Here is a 23,750-nt window from a genome sequence, read left to right as displayed (position 1 = left end):
AGTCTTGTCTTATTGGAAAAGGGGACATGGGTAAATACTGATATCGTTATGTCAAATCCTGATCACAGGTATTTGTTTTAAACAGGTAGCTTGTACCAATAATTTATTATCACATCTGCGTGTCAAAAGCTGAGCACGTACTGATATGTCTTTGGCGGATAATGTCGGGAAATTAACACAAGCTTTTCAGTACCGTGTGCCGTAAAGCGGTATGTTAATAGAACTTCAATGGTCAGAGTGAGACAATTTAGAAATAGTAAAGACACCGTAAGATCGTGATAAAAAAACAGACGGTGTAAACGAAATGCATATTGTTGATTGTCACGAATATAACGGCAAGTTAAATAAAGCATGTTTAAGCACGTGGGAACATTCAAACTCGCAAAATGTTTTACTGGCAAGAGGCTAGGTGAATGATACTTGAAATATACTTTTCTATTAGTATTGTTGTGCAAACTATGGACTTCCTGCCGCATGTATTTGGATGACAGGTTTTTCTTTCAGCCATTTACACCTACGTGGCGGTAACGTTGTCCTAGGAAAAAGCAAACAGAAAAAGGCCAAATTGGAATTGATTAGAATAAAGCATATAGCAATTTGTACGAAACATAAACGTTACAATAAAAATAATAGTTCCGAAAAATGTCACTCACGTACAATACCTTAGTCACAGCTAGATAAGTATTTTTACCCAACTTGTAAAAAGTCCTTGAGGTCTACTACTGTCAGACGAAACCCGTAGGAGATTCAAAAAAAAAGTTTCACGATTTCGGTTCGCCCAGTGCTGCTAAATAGTTTATCATTGAATAAAAAGTTTTAAAAACGAAACCGATTTTTCGAACCGAAATGCATCGGACCGCTTTTAGAGAGATTGGTCTATAAGGCATACTCGCCCTACGACCAGCTATACCAAGTTTATTTCAAAGTTCGATAAGTGCTGTTACAAAGTGCGACAGCTTTTTTAATACAAAGCACAAGTGTTACTATATTACAAAGTGCCACAGTTATTTAATAGTGCGGCGATTATTTCAAAGTGCGAAACAACAGACCTCTAACAGCTTTGGTGCAGCCATTTGCAAGAAGGAGAAACAAAAGGAAAAGTGGTTTAAAAGTTTGTAAAAAAAACATGCGAGAATAATTAAGATATCCTGCTATTGTATTAATTAAGATCAGTGCCAGACATTATTAATTAAACATAAAAATTATGAAAACATATTGCTCTGAGAGAAACGTTTTTGAGGCTATCTATCATATCAAACAAACAAATCGAGAGACACGCAGGAAGTTGCTTTGTGTGATAAAGTACTCATAACTCGGCTATCGTTGATGTTCAGCACATCCCACTCTGAGTTCAAAGACATATTTCAGCAGAGGTAAATTGAACTGAGTATGGGTAAGGTGGGTAATCTTTTTTGCATTTATAGGATTATGTAACAAGTTTCTTTCCTTTATTTGTTTGAGTAAGCTTCCATAACACAGCCCTGTTATGGCATATAACGTTTCTTCTACTAAAAACAATTATTTGGAAACTCCAGTAATTTACTAAAACTATCATCAAACTCACAGGGAATGCAAGGAACTTTCGGTGCGGAAGCAATAGAGAGTTGGTCTGGTTCATTGATAAAAATTGTGACGACAAAATAATTTCTGACGGTTACCAAAGGGGGGAACTGTTTTCTAATGACAAAAAGGAAAGAAGAAAGATTGGCCAATATACTTTTGCGGTTCATGCCTAGTGTGCGTACAGCGAGGTATGGATTCATGATCACGAGGGGAAGTTTTGGAGAGGACGAGAAAAGTGTAAGAGTCGCTCGAGGCGCACCTGCGAACAGCTTTAGTACTCTATGACGTAGCTGACACAATTTTTGCACGAAAAAAGCGTTTTATCCCAAATGTCGGTTTTACCAGATATTATCATGTTATCCGAAAAGTTTGCCACAAATAAAATGCGAGAAAAAATGATTAAGAGGTATTTCTGGACCAGTTCGTCATTCAGACAAGAGCTGATTGATAGAAGAGAGAAGCGAGAGATATTTATTCATTAATTCTATATTCCGATATTTTCGAGCTTTGTTGAGGCTATTTTCATAGCTAACCTGGCGAAGCTATTTCGCTCTCCCATCCAACACCTGCTTGGACGGTACGATGTAAAATCTTTGTCCGGTACAATAGAATAATCCACCTCATATTTGTTTCTGCAGAAAACCGCTCGAGCAAACTGTTCAGTCGGCTTGTAGTGTTCGACTTGTATAGGCAACAGCATGATTTTGAGTGCTATTTGATGTTGGTAAGCACGAGTAAATGGATGTTACTAAAAGTGGTAATGGAGAACGAAGAATAGGGAATAAGGGAATGAGGAAGGGGAATGGCAGACCTTATTTAATTTTAAGATGGAAGATAAACGTTATATTTTCATTGCAGTGTTTTTGATACATAATACTTTTGCTATAAAGAGATTTAAAGTTACTTCTGAAAATTACAGAAAAAAACATTCTTCGTGTGATGAAGAATTCATAACTTGACCATCATCGATATTTAGAAGCAGAACCTGTCGACATTTAGTGCAACCCAGTAGACATTTGGAGACGTACTTCACTACACTGGGGTAAATTGAAGCCGAACTTCGATATTACTTTTCCATTTATAAAATCACCGGATTTTGATTTGGAGACACCGGTAATTAAAAAAATAATAATGATGCCAACCATTACAAAAGGGAAAATTGGTAAAAAAATAAACAAATGGATAATTTTTTTTTTCGCCTTTCAACGCGACCGAATGCAGTAATCTGAAACGATAATCTTTTTTTTGATGGAAACAATTTTTTTGTTCTTTTTCGCCGGCTGATTTTATGGAGCCTCGATTGTGTCTCGGTTCATAAAAGTCAGAAAAAGAACTCGGCCAATATCTAGCCTTCTTGACTCCACGCTTGTTTCAATGACGCATATAAAGTGCAGTGTCACTCAGTTTTTAATGCTGTCGATGATTGGTTTTTTGTAATTTGAACAGAACACGTTTCGTGTGTTTAATATTAATACGTTCAACAACACCAATCCGGGAAATCAGAAACATGGTTGTCAGCCAGAACTTTGGATTCATTCTGAGGTAAATGTATACGTGCCAATCGCTGCACACAGATTACGTACTTATCAACACAGTTAAAAATGCTGAGATTAAGTTATGTATGGATTTTCAGTCAAATTAAAACCTCAATTTACAAATTAGAAGGATACGTCAATCCAAAACGGTTTTATTTTCTTTACCGTTAGCGAAATCCTTTTCAGTGATACTTGAAATATGTGAATATGAAAGCGATCTTCGCAGTAATGAACACTATTTGAGCAGTAGTAGAAATTGGGCCTGAAAAAAAATTCAGGACTGTACGGTCAGGGGTTCAAATCCCATACAGGCCTGAATTTTTTTCAGGCTCTATTTTCGCTACTGCTCAAGTAGTGTTCATTACTGCGAAGATCGCTTTCATATTCACGTCTTCAGCCGCAGTTCAAATTTATGACTTTCATATATTCTCAGTCGTTTATATTTGAAATAGTTGAACATCCTAGATTAAATTAAGTATTTTTGTGCTATTTTCATGACAACAATGCTTATTTTAGCCTAAAAAGTTAAAATGTTTGCCTGATACGGAAAGTAAGAGTATTTATTTTTCATGCAGCAAAAATACATGTATGTTAACACCTATACATTGTAAAAAATTGATTTTGCAAAAGTGTACGAAGTTAGTGTTCTTTACTGTGCTAATCACTCAGAAGCCTTTGATTATGTGGAAATGTTTCACCTTTTTAATCTTCACCCCTGGTAAGTCGCCGCATCCGTAACCATTCTTGTTTGTTTTTGGTGTTTTATTAGCTTTTCAGTGTTCTTGTTCCCCGAAAAAACTATCATTTAAAGATACCTCTCTGTAAAAAACAATCTCAAAATATTCTTGTGCACACCCTTGCACCTGATCTTCAGATTTTACCTTTCACCTTTCTTTGAAATGGATTATTGAAGGTCTCGAGCTGTCATCTGCAATTTTAATTATCAAATGCTAAGGAGAAAGCTTAGGCATTCAATTTGGTGAGAAACCAACTTGAAACAGAAACATAAGAGTAGTTTGCGGTTAGCAAAGGCAGATAGTATGAACTAAGCACTCACGAAAAGAAAGGTAAAGATTCCTGTCAGTTGCACTCTTCTTGCTTGATTTACAAAATTTCTAGACTTATTTTATACCACTTTTGAGGTATCAAAGCGTGAGGGATTGAATTCGCGACCTTTTAGAAAATTAGTTGCTTTTTCCCTTCAAAATCCCATTTGCCAATGATGTCAAGGCTCCTAACGAGAACCCGCACATGAATTTTTTTTTTTTTTTTCGCCTACGAAACTATAGGAAAATTGCAATCTTTTGTATTGAATTTCTCTGAAATCGCGCATTTTCCAAGAGCGGTGAGGGTTACAAACTCATGTTACTGATATACTGTGTTGCATTTTATCGCACTTGAAACGCGGAAAATCACAGCGCTAGTACAGCGTAATTGCATTACCGAATCTCTCCATAAAACTCAAATGTGGAAAAGTCCTCGAAAATCCTGTCAAAAACCACTAAGTGGTGGGGTGTAGGGATGGACATCACCTTTAACATGAATTCAACCCTCCTGCGGAATTTATTTGTTGCTTATTTCAGTAATAATTATTTTGGAAAATCATGGCTCATGACTATCGGAGTGATCACGATGTGCAAATACTGGCAAGTACTATTCGCCTCCGAGCAGCAGAAGAGACAAAGTTACACTTCAAGTGTTTAATTCCTGACCATCTTCCGGTATATTTACAGAAATAAACTAAATTTTTGTTTCTGCGTGGTGGTATATACCACAACAATTGTTCAATTCTATTTCTGCGAATAATTGTTGAATATTAAAACTCTTGGCTGAACATTTCTTTATCGCGTTTGAGGAGATAAAAACTAAGTTTGGCTGGTATTCTTGATAAAATATACCATCTCACCACAGCTGGAGGTTAGATTTATTTCCATTACCATTTTTTTAGTCAATTGTCTCATACATTGAACTGACAAATCGACTCAAAATATATGACATTTGCTGATTGTCTTGGTGCATTTATCCGTCTCAGTTTTCGTGTCGCACTCACTGTCTAATGAAGTGTCGCAAAATCACTGTGAAAATTTCGCTTCCTAAGGCGACGAATGTAATTTGATTTTAAAAAGCTTTCAGGAAATTGCAATAAATAACCTCGTTTACCTATCATTAAACTAAGAGTAATCCTCCCAAATTAAAATAACTTAAGACTTAGATGCTCTCTAGCAATGGACATCTAATCTAATGTCTGAATGGTATTCTTTCGTGGAATGTGAGCAATTGATGAGCTCAGTTTTTTTGTCACCCATTAAAAATGCCAAACAACTAAATGGAAACACATTAATAGAGCCATTATAAACTCATTTTTTCTCTGTGATATGGTAAAACTGAAGTTATTTTTAGAGATTTGAAACTGACTTAGATGGTCATCTTCAGTTGGTGATCTACCACGTCTTGCAAGCCAGGTAAGCTGTGTTAGCTGTTCATCGAGATGGTTCTAATTTGTTTCAAGCCCTTTATCAAAAATCAGTAGGGATTTTGAGACAATTTCAGGGTTTTATTCACTTATTTGCGATAGAGTGATCGAGTTTTGATTTAATTCTAATTCCTGTCATGAAAATAAAACAAAATTCGGAAATGAAGGAAAGGAAAAGGGATCCGCTCTTAAGAAACTAATTTTGAACGAACATCCAGTGGATTCCTACAAGAAGCGACTAACCCTTGAGGTCCACCTTACAGCAAAAGACAACTTGGCCGCTCGCCCAAAACTAAAGTAAATTATCTCTATTCAGCATATGGCAAATTCTGCATCACAATTTACACAATCTGAATATCCAAACTTTTAATTCCTCTAAAATTTACACCATGTTGCTTGAAGAAATTTAATCCTCATAATCTGTTAAATCCAGCCGACTACGAAACAGATCCTGAAAAATATACTGTGACTGCTGAGTAAGGAGCACAGATGAGTCTTTCACATATTAGAGAACAAAAAGAAAGTTTCACACGTTTTCCCAAATTAAATCTTCCTTTAAAAAAAACTCAACTTTCATCTGATCTTCCGCTTATTGTGATCGGGCTAGATCAAACAGAGCAGTTATTGCAGCAATTGTCGTTAAAGTTTAAAGTTAAGTTTTATTTTTATTCCGCACAACCCTGTCAACTTTTAAAATGGGCTTGCTCATGAACACAATTCCATATTTTCTAATCTGATTTGTAACATTAAAATGGATGTAGCGGTGAAGATAGAAAGTGTTCAATCAATGCCTGCTTGAGGCTATTTATTCTTTTTTCAATGTACACTGTACTTTATATCCTAATAACAGTCCAATACGTCCACAGTAAACACACCTCTAAACTCCGGGTAAGCATCACTTATCGGCTGCAAATAGAATCAGTTTACGTATTCCGAAAATGAGACTCCATTTATCATGGAAGCAGAAACTGAGTAGAAATTGTAAAAACAGAAATTTGAATTTGTCGTGGGTGTAAATTCATTTGTCTAAATAATCTTTTAATATTTCAGATTTCACTCAATATCAGTCGAGAGAGTTCCATAGATAAAAATCTCATCTTTCTCTTTCATACATTTGCACCAGGTTATGTAAACAGTTTGGTCCATTCTCTTTCTCCACGATATGATTTCCTTCCTAAGTTTAGACTACCTGGTGTGTGTTATTTGTCTTCTGGAAACAAACATCGCAATTGGCACATTTATTCACTTTTTCAATTACAGGTGAAACGTAAACCAGCTATTTTTGGAGTCATTGAAAATGCTAATAATCGCCTGCGTCAGGTCATCATTTGCCTTTCGACTGTTTTCACGGACTCCAAATTTTAAATTTTGTAAGTAGCCGTGCGATAGGACATCAGAAATAACGTGGGAAAAGATAAATGCAACATAACGGAAAAAAAAGGTTTTTTTTTTTTGTTATATTTCGTCTATCTTTTCCCCTCCAGTGAAGCACAATCCAAATGTATTTCATGCATGATTGCACGAAGTTCTTTCTCCAAAAGCTTATTCATCCATTATGCTCTTGCGTTGTTTTCACTAATCGACTCTGTGGTAATAGCTGGTCGTGGAAGGCACTTGGCAAAAACTTTACAATGGAGATCAGGAACAATTCATTTAAAGTGTGACATTTCAACTTTACCTCACAGTTGGCTTTGTGGAGCAGAAAGCTTTTTTTCAACGCCCTAAAAGCCATCTGCGTGTAAAGGTTGAGACTGGATTGAAATTGAAACGGAAAAGGTTTGTTTTTATGGTACCTTGGCGATTTTAGTGAAGTAAGCAATATACCTTTTTTTTCTTTTAATTGGTCGTACCTAGGCTGATATAGAGTGGGAATTCTGATTAAAATTTCACTTTATTTTCATTAAAAACAACACCCACTCATTCAAAAACCAATTGCAACAAGATAACAAAACAAGAATTGTTATGATTCAATTTGATTTATGTGATTTATCTGTTCCTTCTCGATTTATCGACTAATCCAGGAATTTAAGCTCATATTCCTTGATCACAAACTGCTACTTCACAAATCAAATGTTAATGACTATAAAATATCTTCCTAGGGGAAATAACACCCACAATTATCAATCTTTCTCCGACTTGAGAGCCACCCAATATTGCAGTATCGTTGAACTTGGCTGAATAATTTAGCGCCCAAGATTTTTTGAAATGGTTATCCAAATAGTATTTCACTCAAATTATGCAAGACGGATATCTCTTGTATCACGAGAAAGGATCCAGTGCAAGAGAAAACTAACTATATCCACTCAATACTGGGTGCTATAAGGTTGCCTCTTAGCAACAACTACTCGAGTTTTAACTCATGCAAACATCTGCTTTATTCTTCGTTTTAAAATTCGACAAATTGAGGTCTTTCTTTTACACTTGTAAGATGACACGATGAGCATTACCATAAATAGGATATTAATCCATCCACTCTGGTATTGGTGCGCTAAGCGAAGATTTTCGGAAATTTTTTTTACAAAGACTAAAAGTTAAAGTAATATTGTAAGAAATGGGCGCAGATTAAAATAAAAACATGACATTGTTTATTTTTTAGTTATTATCACTTGTGTGACTAACCTTGTTTACTTATTAATTTATTTAAACATGTATTAGTTTATTCAAGACTCAGTAGACGATTTTAAATGAATATCACTCATGATCTGTTAAGAAAAGATAAATTCAGGTCAAAGTTACGGAAAAGAGAAAGCTAGATCTAACCATTCTAAAAAAGCGTGTGCACTAAAGGAAATTTCCTTCCGTTGTTTATATTTTTTTCATAATGATTATTTCAATAATCATAGGGAAATTGAAGTTCTAATTGATGAAGCGTGCGTCTCTATACATCAGCATAATAAAAAAAACATTTTCTTTTCATCCCACATGAAAAAGAAATTTAAATGTCTTTGTTTTCATTTTTTCAATCTTGTGTACCATTCCGAAATAAATATTTTATTCCTTTAAGTGGATCACGCCTTTTTTTTCTCCTTCTATTGGTTTCTTTTTTCTTGAAGAGCGGTTTTATGGTGAAAACGTGACTAATTCCTAATTGCTTTATAGTTTTGACTACGGTGCAATTTGCATAACTTCCCCGGTTCAAATCCGGTTTGACTGGATTTTATGGTTAGTAGACACTTATCTGTAACGCAGTTAGGTGTTCGAACATACGATAACAGCCTCGCTAAGGACAAAGAATGTTCTCTTCGTACGCAAGTTTATCTAGTTCTTTTTTATAAGTAAGGTTTTCCCTCTTCAGTCAACTCTTCATCTCAAAGGTATGTTTTTCTTTTTCTTCATAGCAATCGTTAATTTTTTAAAAAATCATAACTCTGAAAGATGTTATAGTGACACTGAGGTCGTTCTGATGAAATTTGTTGGAAAACCTTACGGGAAGCTTTTGCATCAATGTGCAAAAGTCGTTCCAAGTATCGTTTTTCCTGAACCTTTTGTGAAGACTATGCATCCTTCGGTTCGTATCCCACATTTCTGCTTTTAAATAGTTAGATTAACCGGATATTAAAGACAGCCAGCGATTTATGATAACACGAGGAATGACATTGAGCTTTTCAGAAAGGCACAAAGTCATAAAGACATTGGCTTTTGTTGTATCCCTGCACCAGAGCAATAGTCAAAGGAATCAAACTTAGTTCAGATGTAATTGGCATTTTCCATTTGACACGCAAATGCACAATGTGCAATGCACTTGAACAAAACACTACATTAAACCCACTTACCACAACCTTTTCCAATGTCATCGTTTCAGGAAATTTTCTTGGGTTTTGTTCACTCTAAAGAATCATGCAACAGTTTTCCAACCCAAAGAAGAGACTCTAAACAAGCCAAAAAAGTTATAAAACACTTTGACTGAGAAAATGAGAAATTCACTTGCTTTTTTTAAAAGATAGAGTAAATTTTAGCCACCAATGAAAACAGATTGTGCGGCAAACCGCTGATGCAATTAATCCATTAAAGTAAATGACAGAAGACGTCTCCATCCGACGCATATGATTTAAATAGCAATTTCCTTTTTACTATACCTTTAAAATGATCAAGGAGATAGTTTTTAATATCATATCACTTGTTGATATCACAGGTAAAATATATCGATAGCAAGTTAATTCTACAATCCTGTCCATTGCTCCAATGCATATACTGTCAGCCATCGTTAAAAGATCGAAAAAAACAGAATCTAATCACAAGTCAACATGATATTTAATATTTCACAATTTGAAATCACCCCTTGACAAGCCCTTAACACTAATGGAAAATGGTCCCTAAAAAGCTAGGGGAATCTAATCAAATTTTTTGTTATAGAGACCTCACCATGCACTGCCGACAATTGACAACTATGCAATTTTACAATTATTTCCTGAAAATGTGTGCGTTAATTAATGGCTAGCGAAAATAAAAACTTTATTTTTAGATTCACTTGGACAATATTAAGTGTCTCTACACACGCTGCAAAGAATGTATTTTTCTAAAAATGCTAATACAGAAATTTCCGTAGGTGAGATTTAAATCTGTTTTCTTTGACAGTCTAATACCCCATTCACACCAGCAAAACATGTTTTGTTAAACTGGTTTTCATTGAATGAAAATTATAAACAGAGAACTGAAAAACTTGATTTTCCATTGGATTCAAGTACTTGCTAACTTGCATTTCCAATGTGCTACATTCAAGTCAAAAATATTCGGCTAAATAGTTTCTATGAAGAAAAAAAAATTAAACTGTGTTTAACAAAACAACTTTTAAACATGTTTAAGCTTTGGTGTGAATGGGGCATAAGACTGAACTATTATGTCAAACCTTCCCGCGGGCATGCGCATTTCAAAATTGGCCAGCTCATCGAACCGCCGCTTAGAGGTCAGTCATATGGGACCCAGATTGTTTTCCTGGAAACAACAAAGAAAATGTAAACGTTAGGAAAATTTCACGAAACGAATGGAAATTTCAAAAAAAAGGTGACTTAAAATTAGTACCCATCCTAATTTCTCAGTTATTTTAGTCGTAAGAGCGGTGCCTTTGATTCGTGAGAAATATTTATTTGTAACATGTGTAAAGTCTTTTTTATTACAAGCAACTATAATCCCAGGCTTTGCGAGACAAAAAAGAATTGTTCTCTATGTAGAAAACTCATTTCTGCGGTCATCATACTACCTTCAACTTAACCAAGTCAGTGACGTACATACAAAGTTGATTTTCGTTTTGGTTGCACTGAGGTCATATAGGCATATAGGAGTGTCAAAAGTGTTCCTCCTCTATTTTTGGTGAAACAATTTGCAGGAGTTCAATATTGGGGCTAAAAAATGGTTCTTACGTGCCGATCCTTTCAGGAAAGTTGCCGTTAATATTTGCAATTGTTCTTTAAGTCAACAGAAGATGCTTCAAACTAAGTTAGATATCATTGCATGCCACACACCAAGATTTGCCGGCCTTATTTGCAATTTTTATTAAGATCTAATTCTCGAAAATCTCATTAACAGGGCTTCTGTTATTGGTCTAAATCCTTTACGATATCTTCCTGTTTGTCGGAAGAGAATAAAAGAGCCCTTTTGAGGAGTTTTCTCTGATTGTGAGGAATATCTATATCAAGTAGGTACAATTTACGAATTGCGTGATCTGATCGCAAAGTTGCGAGTGTAAAAAGCAGTTCTCTTCATGAACGGAGTTATCCGGTCGAGCTCTTTAGGTTGATGGGTAAACATCCTAAACAGAGTGAGCGAGTCGATTCTGAAGTGCAATTCAGGTAATTTCAAGAGCTCTCGTATGACGTGTGACAAATCCTTTAGTACGTTTTTTTTCGCTCTTTCTGATGGGATTCTACTTTTTTTTTTTTAAAAGAAGACTTCATTTTTCCTGAGCCATTAAAGTAAAATGATTCAATCGTTTCTTTAGATGGAACAGTCTTGAGCTGAGTAGTATTCTTTCATACTTTTTGATACACTATGCCTTCTGACACAATATTGTTTATCTCAAATAAGTTTAACAATCCGACGAGATGAGCGGCTTGTCACTTGTTGTCGTAGGTTGAACTACAGAGCTCAACACTAGATCAAAATCACTTTAAATCGTGACCTATCACTCCGAAATAAGCTATTTACTGATGAAAGCAGCAAATTTTGAACAGCTAGCCTTCAGGTGAACGAAAAAAAAACACGTTTTTGGCGGGAAAACAGATAGGCCGACAGCGTTCGTTCTATAAAAAAAACTCATAACAACACACCAAAGAAAGGAAGGTTCTTTTATAAACCCAAACTTTCAAAAAGAAAACAATTTCAATAGAATTTGAAATTTAAATGTGACCTGTGCGATGTAGGTTATGTTGGTTTTACACGCTGCCATCTGCACCAACGCGTTCAAGAACACAGAAATTCGACTTCATCAATTGGCAAGCATTTTCGCGGCAAGCAGTTCTTTGGCCCCAGGGGATCTTACGAAGAATTTTTAGTGTTTTAAAGAAGTGTATGAACAAATTTGATTGCCTACTTTATGAAATGTTTTTTTATTCAAGAACTGAGACCTGCTCTCAATGTGAAGTTGAACTCAATTCGAGCAAAGGTTATTAACTAGGTTTATAATTTTAATTTTTATTTTTAATGTGGTTTTCAATTAGCTTCTAATTATTTTCTCTCTTTGTATGTTCTTATTGTCCGTTTACACTTCCAAAATATTTTACACTTCTTACATGCATATATGTATTCATCGTGACATTCTTACTGTTTTTTTTCTCTTAAACGAAAACGTAATACGAATTTCAAATAAAGAATTTAATCAAATTTTTATTTTGGTCATCAGATCCATAACTAGCTAAACGTTTGCCTGGAAGAATATAAGATGGGTCTGGGAGCAAGCCACTGCAAAGGAGTCTGGGCACCAAAAGAAGTCTCTCTGACCACTCTGTCTGTAGCTGCCGTGTATTCCTTCATCACGGTGCCTAGTAATATGCTAATTATCCTATCAGTTCTTCTTGACCCTAACAAGAGCCTCCGCCGTACACCTTACCTTCTCTTAGTATTGAACCTAGCCATAACTGACTTGATAGTTGGCGCCATGGTCGAGCCGTTCTCAATGTACACCCATGTGAGGGAGGCCGCTCGCTTGTCAATCAGCTTCTCATGGCTGTCACAGTTTGTTTACTTTATGTGCTGTACCGCTTCCCTTCTGAGTTTGTGCATCCTGACCATTGACAGGTATCTGGCCATTACTTCGCCCATGTGGTATCGCGCCAACATGACCAACTCGAGAGTCGCCCAAGCGTCTGTTTTTATCTGGCTCTTGTCGTTTGCTAGCAGCGGTTTGCTGTTTGTCACAGGGTTTGTCATGTATGCCTTCATCTTTGCCATCCTGACGCTTCTCTGCGCGATTTTCATTTTGGTGTTCACCTACGTTCGTATATTTGTGGTTGTGAAGCAAAAGGTCAAAGATTTGGATAACTTACACCAAGGCGATACAGAAAGGAAAAAGGCCCAAGAAAGAAACATGCTATGGGAGAGAAAGCTCACCAAGACCCACTTGGTGATGTTGCTGGCGTTCCTGGCCTGCTATGGTCCAGCATGCATCATGATTTTCGTGATGAATCTGTGCAGCACATGCAGCTGTCACGTCATTCACTGGCTCAGAGATATGCATTTTGTGCTGATCACGTTCAATTCTTTGATCAATCCCTTTGTGTACGCCCTTAGGTTGGCTGGGTTCAGAATGGCAATACGTCACTTCTTAAGCTTTTGTTTTTGCTGTAGGAGTGGAGCGGTAGCGTCGTATAACGATCAGGAAGCGTCAGACGGCAGAAACTAGCATTGACCGATCTAGAACACTGGCTGTATCTCGGCCAATACAAAATGAGTCCTCGTCTGTCGCTTGATCACCTCGCATATCATATTCTTACCAACTATTATCCAAAGCTCCCAACAGCTTCACGAGTAAAATCTTCCTCTCATTCGATATCGTTTCTTAAACAGTACAGAGAAGGTTATTAAGGGGGGAGGGGCTGATCCTGTTTCAGATACGAATTTGAGAAAAATTTAATCGGTCAAGTGTGCTTTAAACGGTATTTCACGCCTCACGAATTTCAAAGGGAAAACTTCAAATCTCAAATCACTTTGCCATCCAGTAAAATTCACGCGTCAAATTATAATTTTAAGTCTTATCAAGCGTCACGTTTAAACCCTTTGCCGCCCTCTGAAGAACGCTTAAGCTCAAAATCGTCTTCACTGATTTCTGCCTGCTCCCAAAATACTCGTGAGACAAAAAATACGAGGAAATTTCAAGGTAAATGGAGGTATTTTCGCTGTTTGAGAATATTTAGGATAGATCGCCTGTTGACTTTCCCATTAACTCTTTATAAAATGTGCCGCGCAATGTTATCGTCATTGAACAGCTTATTCACTGAAAGCTCGCATCCTGAACTTGGGATGCTTGTGGATTATGGAAATAATAGCATCCCCGTATTTACAAAAATATACTTATAATGTATTTCCGTGTTCGAAGGTGCATAAAAACTAGGGCAGATACCTAATGTGGTTTTTAACTAGAAGGACATGCCGTAAGAATTCTTGTTTAAGGCAGAGCTTCTCTGACTTGTTTTAATCTTGTTGAGTTTCTGGTAATGTACATGTTATCTCGGCAAAATGTAGCCAGTATCATGCTTACTGAGTCAATTAAAAAATGTGCAACCGTCGACAAATATTTTTGGAATACCCGTCAAGGGGAAAACGCACCTTACTACGTTTTCAAAACATTCCTTCTACATCAAGAGATAACTGTACTTTATCCTTAAGGTATATAATTAGAGTGTAAATAAAAATGTAATTTAGGAGTTTTGGTCGAGTCCGTGTCCATATCCAGTGAGAGATAAAATGATGAAGTTTGTCATACAATCAAGCGAGAGAAAATGATGGGTCCCATGCATTATTTCCTTTTCAGTCAAACTAACCCACAACGTCTTTGCGTGAAATTCACCTAATTAACCGTAAGCCTTTATGTCCTCAGAGAAAGAGGAAGAGGAGGAGGAGGAGTTAAAAAGCTCGTCCAAACTTGTCAATAGACATGTCAAGGATACCATTCAGTGCCTAACACCAACTTTCCCTAACACCCTAAAAGAAAGCCCCTCAGAGACGACTGTTTAAGGATGACTGATGGAACATAAAAAGTTTACTTTCTTATCGAACTGGCCTGCCAAAACGCCCTGACAGTGTCTTGTCTTCTCTCGTATGCAAATTACAAATTTCATATCACACTAAAAACCCCAAGAGGGACCGAAAGATTCCATTTGACACTAAAATGAGCTAATAGACTCTCTGGGGTGCATAATCTTGAACTAGTAAATAGGGAGGGTTAGATTTACGTGTCTGTCAGGGTTCTCCTACAAGTGGTAAGTAATTTCTCGAAGATCCACGCGTGGAGAGACGTTGTTTTTATCATAGTCTGTGTTCCTAGTTCCACATAATAGATCGTTTCCACATAAGTGATAAGCGATCATACTTCAAGTTCAGAATGGAATTATTCTGACAAAGCAGACGACACGTACAAGGAAACACTGCAACTTTGTTCCACTTCTTTTTCGATGGGTCTTCAAAGTGGCGACCAATGGATTTCAAGTCAACACACTTTACCTAGTTCCCACAATTTATCTGGGTTTTCCTCCGAGCGAGATCCTCGAAACGAAATTGTAGAGGAAAATTGAATGTCCCAAATAAAATGCGACCAAAAACACTGCTTTAATTTTAACAATTACCAGCTAATACAGACAAAATTTGAGGAGTTTTTATTAGAAAACTTTAGCCAGGTGACAGAAAGTATGAAGAAGTAAAAAATGTTGCCAATCTAGGCAAATTCGGAAAGAAGGGAAGACTGTAGTCAAAGCTGCAAGTAGAAGTAGAAGTCTACTGAAGCTTAATTCTCTCCCTTCTGGTTGAATTGGTGTTCGCATGATGTTTAGCGCGGAAAGAGCAGGCTTCCAGATCGAAGCGGAGTGGCCAAAGTAACCGCATTTTGTCATGGAACGTTCCATTATTCGGTATCTTAAGTACCTTTACCACAGATTGTTGCTGTTATTTGGAAATGAATTGCGTAATTCAACCCTTTCGATGACGTTATTTTTACCTTGAAGGTTACATTTCACAGAGTTAAAGCGGCTTTAGAAGGAGAGAAAATTGTCATTAAACCTTTTAATTCCTATGAGTGACCAAGACAGAATTTCTACTTACAATATCCATACAATTTCAAACAGACAAGTGATGAGAATAAAGAGAAATAACAATTAAAGAATTATCAGTTGATCCAGTAACAAATTCTCAGAACTAAAATTACAAGAATTGTACAACAGTCAGTAAGGAGAATCACTAATGAGATCTTGGGAGTGAAAGGGTTAAAAGAGAAAAAAAAGTAACCAAAAGACAAGCAAACAACTTAAAAGTGATTTTTGGCGCACCTACCAGATTTGATAATCTTCTATTTCGCTTGTCAAGCTGATTTACAATAAGTACTTCAAGCTTTTTTCCAATTTATGCTGTTTTCGTGGGTGAACTCAATAGCTATATAAGTCAACATTTTGTGTACATCCAAAATAACAGCTTCAGCACGACCCGGGTGTACTGAAGTTACTACAAAATAGCTGTGAGAAGGGGCCAATTTCATAATCGACACTCGCCTTCAATAAAGTGGCGCCAATTTCTCGGAAAAGGACCACACCATTTCGAGCAATCAGTCATCGAAAACAAATTTTGACCAATCAGCTTTCGTGTAAAATGTTACAATCCTCTGATGCGCATGACACTAAGCCGTAATGAAATACCCCGTCAGAAACCACAGATGAATGTGACGTCAACTTTATTTTACTTTATTAAATCTCTTCTAGATGGAAAGCTCTGTTCTCCTGTATAAGCGTGACCAGCGGGCCGAAACCCAGAAATAAAGTTGCGTTTTCTTATTTTCCGTCGAGGCATAGACGGTAACAACTAGCAAACAAAGATAAACAATATGTAAATAAGGCGGGAAAGCAAGAAATGCAAGTGGCAGAAAAAAATTTTTTTTTGCCTTTAAAAAGTACTTTAATTTAGGCTAAACAATGTGTTTAGAGCACTTAATTGGTAACCCGTCTAAGATTATCTCAACAAAAACTGGGTAACAACGCTGCAAACTAAGATTTAACTTTCTAAAAGCAATACTAGCTTAAATTACTTTTTGAGGAAGGTTCCCTTCTGGGTTACTGAAAAGTTTCTGTGCAAAAATAGCTCTTTGTGTAGCAAAGTATATAATGTACAGTTTTTACACTTTTTAGGCAGCTATAAGTAAGTAATACTTTGTTATCGCTAAAAAACGCAGAAAATCCTGATTGCGTTTTTGTAATCGCCGATTACATCTGACACCTTTGAGAACCAAAAATGAAGCGAATGCCTCTCGCGGTTAATCATGGCGGCTTTTCATTTTAACTGTTTTTTCGTGAGCAGTAAAAGGTTCTAAAAGGTATCAGGGTCCTTTGATACATTTCTTTTACACTAATATCCTTAACAAAATAGATATAAAAATACATTGAAATGGCAGTCTTTTATATATAACACCAAACCAAACCATGTCTAAACAGCAGTCCATGGTTCTGTCTTGGTTTAAAGTTCAAACTATATCATGCAATCGAAGCATTTTAAATTTGCTACACAATATGATTAAATTACGGTAATATGATTATTGAGGTTTGTTGCTCTTTTAATGTTTAAGTTAAAACGTCCCTTTTTCGTGAACTCTTTAAAGGGGATTAGAAGGAACGATATATAATGTAAAGCATATAAAACGAGTATATGAATAATAATAATATAACTAAACCAACTAATAGTCTAACTCTTTAATATCACCTTGTGTTAACCCGCCAAAAACCTTCCCGGAAAGCTCCCTTACTTCGAGGGTCTTCATACAGAGGGAGGGGTAGGGGGGGGGGGAAAGGGTGGGAAGGAAGGGTTTAAAGAATGGCATATCATACAGGGGGCCGCGGAATTCCTTCAGTCCTATGTGCCAGGCCTTCTCGGTCTTGATTTGAATTCTGTCGTCATTCCAGCAAGGCTTAAATTCGATTGGTTAGTACGATTAATTTACGTATATAGTAACGCTTGCATTAAATAATATAACAAAATACGAGCTCATTATTTATAATACACGAAAAAGACTGGAAATCCAGTTTAAATTACAGCTTAGGAGTTTTGCGTGTGCAAGTAGGTTTCACAGTCCACGACACTTAAAGCAGAAGTTTATGATAAAAACTGGCGATTGAAACAAAGTTTGATGAATATGAATGTCTAATACTCCATTCACGTCAAAGCTTAAACATGTTTTTAGGCTGTTCAGTAAAACAATATTTATATTTTTCTCCCCTTCATAAAAGCCGCTCAAACCTGTTGTTTGTCGACTTTGAAGTTAGCCTGTTGAAAATACAAGTTATTGACGATTTGAATCCTTTGAAAAATTTAGTACTTCAGTCCTCTGTATCTGATTTTTATTCAATTGAATCCCTTTTAGCTAAATATGTTTTGCTGGTGTGAATGGGGTATAAGTTTTCTTTTACATATGATAACTACGAAATTTAGCTTTTTGATTTGCTTTTGATAAGAGTTAAGTAGCTTGAGTCAGCGTAGTACTCTATAGAAGTCGTTATTCAAATTCGTCTCCATTATTAACAGTATTTTACGTCCTCTTCCGCTGCGTTGGTCAGACTATAGATTCCTTTAATATTATCACGAGCCGCGATAAAGATAAAGATCACGATATTTGAAATTCACACTTTTGATATTTGCTGACATAAACGTAATAACACAATAACTCCTTTGTGAAAAGTAAGCCCATGGTATTTCTACCTTCATTTTCCTTCAAGAATCAGATTAGGAAAAATCGATCACAGGCTGAATCTTATCAGACCACTTTTCGAGGAGACTTGATTGTTGAGTAAATATAGTACGCAAATTCGTAGAATGACTGAAATTTTACAAGAAAACGAAATAAAGCAATTGACTGAGATTGGTCTAAGTTAAAATTACATTATCCCTGATTTAATATGATCATAATAAGCTATTTCTTTCAACTAAAAAATAGAAACGGAAGAAACCAGTTCAAGTGCTAATCTGGATGGCACAAGCTGACAGGAGCGGAAGTGAGAGCAACGTGACAACAACGACCAAAATTGACTAATTAGCCGACGAACCGCCTGCTAAGAGCCGTCTTAGCGTTTACAAGGCATCAGTACGCCTTTGTAGCTCTAGACACTAGACAGGATATACTAACCCAAAAAGTATTCCTCAGCGCTAAAGTGTGGTAAGTAGAATGAATATTGAACAGAAATTTTTGATGTGGATATAGGCCTTTATTCTAGCGCAACCTTAATAGATGAGAAGAGGAAAACTTCATCGTTGAACTCGGTAGATCCAAAACTCAAAGTATACGAATAAAAAATTGCCTAAAAGGCACTAGGTGGCGCGTGCTCCTGTCAAGAGAGAATTAGGGTACTTGAATAGAACTGGTGGATTGTAGCCGCTCAGATTGAAGTGTGAGCAGCAACAAGTATACACAGTGAACCGTGACCAACAAAGGATCTTATGAAAAGAGTAAACAGTAGTTTTGTTTTGGAAGAATGGATAAGCAAGATACATGAAAAAAGGCCCTGCCTTGAACACGGGTATCTGTTGTGTCAACCGTTAAAGCGAATAACAGGTGGCATTGAAACGGCGAAAAAAAAAACAACAGAAACGGAAATAAACGGAAAAGAACCAGAAGCCAAGCTTATTTCTCACTGAAAGAGAGGAAAAGATGTCTTAAATGCTGCTTTTTCTTCTTCGATAAAAGCTCGTGACGATTTTGATAGGTGAAATTAATTTAAGTAATGAATGGAAAGTTCAAATGGAACAAATTTAGATGAAACTAAACAATTGATCTGACAAGTGGAAATTACACTGGATTAAGACTAATTCCGTTCGGACCTAAAATGTTTTTCCTCGCAACATATTTTTCCCACTGATGAAGACAAAATTCACATTAATTTGATCTGATGGTTAGAAAAATAAAATTTCACGTGAAAGTACCCGACACGAGAAGCTTCCTCGCGACAGGTTGTTAGACAAAGGAAGAGGTTGGCGAAACGGAAAGTGATTTTAAAGTCATGAAACGGGTGAAGGAAGCTCCGTTGAAGAACTCGTTATGCAAACAATGAAACACAATGTGAACACTTCTTAAAAAAATTACAAATAAAACATGCAAGTATGGAAATAAGAATGCCCTTTTCATAATTACCACTGTTTACATGTCCGAGAAGTCAATAGAGGGACAAGTCTGGTCAGCGTCGTACACCAAATAATCATCGAATGTCGGTGTCTCCGGCAAAGTGGACGATGCTGACACGCCTAAGACACAAGTTGAAATAACGGGCTCTGCTTTGCATCTTGTGCTGTAAATAACTTCCGGAATCGCTCGCCACGTGCTGTTACTACTATGACTCCCGCTAATGCCAGACTTTGGAGAGAGCTCTTCTTGTGTCTCCCTGTAATTTAATTCCTGAGTAATATCAGGTACTTCCCAAGTCAAACTACTTTGAAAAGTATTATCTTGGAAGTTGGTTTCAAGTTTATGAGGAGGCGTGCGAGGAGGCGTAAATTCGGGTATTCCTGCTATGTGCTCTCTCGCTACCGGCGGGAACTGCAATTTCGGCGGAGTTCGGGCTCGGGGGATTTCAATCATTAATTGTCCATGTTGACTCGGAGCCGGAGTCGAATAGCACGGTAACAACGCTGGCGGAGGACCAGGCGGAATATCAGAACATGACGGGGCTTCGTAGCCTTCGCTTCCGTGGTGCACGACAGGCGACAGAATCTCCGCGGAGGACATCGTCATCATTTCTTGTAACCCATCGTTTACGTATGTCTTCTCTTTGATCCTTGACTGAAACTGGCGGATTTTTTTCCTGGCCAGAACTTGAATGTGACTGGCGACTTGTTTGCGAGTTCGAACTTTGCCAGTTTTCATGAGGATGTATCTCGCAATGAGCTCGTTTCTCCCGTACATCTTGTCTTTGGTTGACAACATTATCTTTTGTCTTCCACACGGCGGGTAGATTGCGAGCGCCTCTTGAAAACTTGTTTCGATTTCGCCCGTCCATAATCCCTCCGCTTCACCAGACATGTCGTAGACTACGGTAAAAAAAAGACGTGTTTTTAACACACTACCGTGTGCCACTGTTGCTCTCCTCGTATTCTGAAGAAAGATTTCTTTGACATGGACTCTGACACCTCACGGAAGCGGCAAAAGCTTTGAATTTTGAATTTATGATTCCGCCGTTATGTTACACCAACCAAAAGAGAAATATCACAAAAGTGAGATCGAAGCCGGCGCAGTTTTCAAGTGGACAGGCTATCCTAAACTACTACACTACTGTAATGGACAGCCCGCCCTAACGTACTTAGAGACGCTATCTTCCTTCTCTTTCACTTATCTCTATTTGACCAAAACCTAAAGCACTCCAGGTATATAGCGGTGGGTGCATTCATTATTAATCGGACTTCAGAGATCGCTTACCTTAAATCATTAATGCTCTTGGGAGTTAAAAGGTCCATTAAAATACTGCAACGAAAAAAGGAAAGCGACTACAGATAAAAGTGTTTCAACGCTGAACGGAAGAAATGAATGTTTAAAAAGTCATTTTTTGATGCATATTTGCAAGTATAGAGATGTGTATGAGGTGCAAAATTTTGGATATGAGCGGGTTCTATGAATCTAGATTGCCAACGAAAGTTTTTAACTTTCCCGCTTAGTTGAGCAATTCTGCCTTGATGCGCTCATTGGCATGTTTTCTACTACAAAAGGAGACAAAGAAAACAACTGAAAGAGTGCCTCCCCAGAAAAACTGTTCCGGGCCATTCAACACTTTCAGTTGAGAAGCCCACTGAGTGTCTATCAAAACGTGTCAGTAGATGTGGCGCAGACATTTGAGTCTCAGAGAGAGCGAGCATTTAGTGACATAAGAACTAATGGCTATCGCCTTTTTCAAAGACAGCTCCGTTCTTCCGGCAGAATTTTGGAATTTATCGTTGAAATTTTCTCAATTTCTCTTTTCTTATCTTGCCCTTGGACACTTCTATAAGTGAAAAGGTTTCAGTGAGAAGGACTTAGAATAATTAGCGACCCGTTTAATTTTACGCTTCATTAGTGTTTTAAGCAAGCCAAGCAGGTGAGGTCGTAAATAAGTCACGAGTTAAGGGTTCTCCCTTGATCTCTGATCGTGCTGGTTGTTTGCACTCGCTGTACTCCCCCCAATGATTTGCACTTCAGGGACAAAAATACTGATTCAGACACTTGCAGTTCGTCCTCGAAAATCGTATTCACTAATAAGTAATTTCTCATCATATCATCACTACGTTGTCAAACAGAAGGATGATGAGCAGAATGAGAATAAAAAGAATAGGATCTATTGTCTGATTGAAACAAATTATTTCTCAGAACAAGAGTTATATGAAATGTGTGGCTAGCTGTGTAATACATCAGTATACTTAGATCTTGAGAGTAAAAGGGTTAAGTTATTCATCAGTATCGTTACCAAAGTAGTAAATAATCTGATCTTTTATGTCATTGAGTGCGATCGCCCCTCTCGAGGGGTTTTCGCCTTGAGTTGCTTCAGGTTTGCTTCTCTTCTCAAGATATTTCCAAAGATTAACTGCATTGATTAAGACTCCGTGACGCTCATTAACCAAGCAATGGTCAATCTATTTGACTCTTGTTTTTTCTTGTAAGTGAATTAAACATAGCATTTAAATTTATTTGGTTTTGTACATCACCCGTCAACGAGGTTCATAAACAAAACCTTCCATTTCTTTAAAAGTGCAACGTTTTGACACTTATTATGAAAACTATATCTCCAATGGACTTCGTGATTGGTTGGAAACTGTGCAATACCAGGTGATACCACCCATGGTTTTTCTTGACGTTTTCACCAATTATCCAAATGAGAAATATTAGGTATTTGTCTAAACTTAACCTCTTTCCAATTGAAATTGGGAGCTTGGTAGAAACGATGTTCGTTAAAATGTTCCTGTTATGACCTGCTTCCTGCTCTAACGAGCGTGATAACATCGAGCATAACACATTGGTTCCAGTTCCGATCATCTGAGATTGTTCTAAACAACACATGTCCTTGTCTTAAATATAATCCTGATAAAAAGCCATTTCTTTTAAAAATCATCTCATCGAAAATAGACAAGATATGTGTTATAAAACAAATCCAATTATTTGATTTTATCGATTGATTTTTTAATTATTGGTTGTCAAATCATAAAGACCCCAATTAGGAGTTATACCCTTAACTTCGAGACGCATGAATTGATGAAAATACTTTCGGGAACAGTCACAGAACCACTTTGAAGTATCACTAAGTGATGCGATTATCTTAAAAAGTCCATTTTACGATAAAGAAAAAACAAAGCAAATATAATCATCACTGTAAAAATATTTTATAACGGCTGAAACGGCTGTGTTCCAAACTCAAACGATGTCGAGTATATTTTTTTCTATCGTAGAGTCAACTGCAATTCATTTCTTTTTAAGCCTGGAAAATAAGAAAGAGTACGAGTTCCCATCGTAGCGATTGAAAATGATATAATGTATTTGACTTCAGACGTCTTGGATAGGTTTTCAAGGTGACCACAGTGATAATTGACAGCTCTAACTATTTGAAGCAAGACACTCTTGACCGGCTGATTAAGTATTATTCTATGTTTACTGTGGGTCACTAAAACCGGAAGCCATCATCCTAAAGAGCAGCTTCATGCACGTTGTGTTCAAGTACAACGGAAAGGCAGAGTTTCCAGGCAGGTTACGAGACAAGGGGTGAGTAAAATTAAGCCGACAACTCTGACACATTGTCTGATTTGAGCCCCAACGAAGAAAAAACAAAAAACGCTAATTAAGTGTTGCTAGAGAGACAAAACGTCTTCTCTTGCGGTAAACTTTCACTTCCGATATTTCATGAGTAATTCTCCTTAGTGTTTGTCATACAATTCGTATGCTTTTGATGTTAGTTTGGAGATTTCGGTATTGGATCAACTAGCAATCCCCTGATAGGTATCCTTCTTAACTCTCATCACTTGTCCCCTGACGGAAGAAAACACCCAGTTCTCAA

General features: G+C 37.0%; 2 protein-coding genes across 7 annotated transcripts; one reads left to right on the top strand and one right to left on the bottom strand.

Moving 5' to 3' along the window:
* Positions 1 to 1,167: 1,167 nt before the first annotated feature.
* On the top strand, positions 1,168 to 14,424 carry LOC113680805 (histamine H2 receptor). 6 transcript variants are annotated; one of them, XM_089200415.1, is made up of 2 exons: positions 1,168 to 1,398; positions 12,407 to 14,424. In XM_089200415.1, the coding sequence occupies exon 2, from the start codon at positions 12,446 to 12,448 to the stop codon at positions 13,403 to 13,405; it is 960 nt and encodes a 319-aa protein (XP_089056541.1). In that variant the 5' UTR covers positions 1,168 to 1,398; positions 12,407 to 12,445; the 3' UTR covers positions 13,406 to 14,424. The 6 variants fall into 6 exon arrangements, with proteins under 6 accessions (XP_089056541.1, XP_027053671.2, XP_089056543.1 ...); XM_027197870.2 differs by lacking the exon at positions 1,168 to 1,398 and adding an exon at positions 5,477 to 5,560; XM_089200417.1 differs by lacking the exon at positions 1,168 to 1,398 and adding an exon at positions 6,895 to 7,347.
* A 2,008-nt stretch (positions 14,425 to 16,432) lies between these two features.
* Positions 16,433 to 21,073, bottom strand: LOC113680559 (uncharacterized). The gene has a single exon (XM_027197600.2). The coding sequence runs from the start codon at positions 20,759 to 20,761 to the stop codon at positions 19,883 to 19,885; it is 879 nt and encodes a 292-aa protein (XP_027053401.2). The 5' UTR covers positions 20,762 to 21,073; the 3' UTR covers positions 16,433 to 19,882.
* Between the last annotated feature and the right edge of the window lie 2,677 nt (positions 21,074 to 23,750).

The sequence above is a fragment of the Pocillopora damicornis genome, chromosome 3 (assembly GCF_964200805.1).
Source record: "Pocillopora damicornis chromosome 3, jaPocDami1.2, whole genome shotgun sequence".
Classification (NCBI taxonomy): Eukaryota; Metazoa; Cnidaria; class Anthozoa; order Scleractinia; family Pocilloporidae; genus Pocillopora; species Pocillopora damicornis.
Note: the sequence above shows the minus strand (reverse complement) of the source record. Positions and strands in the feature narration are given on the sequence as shown.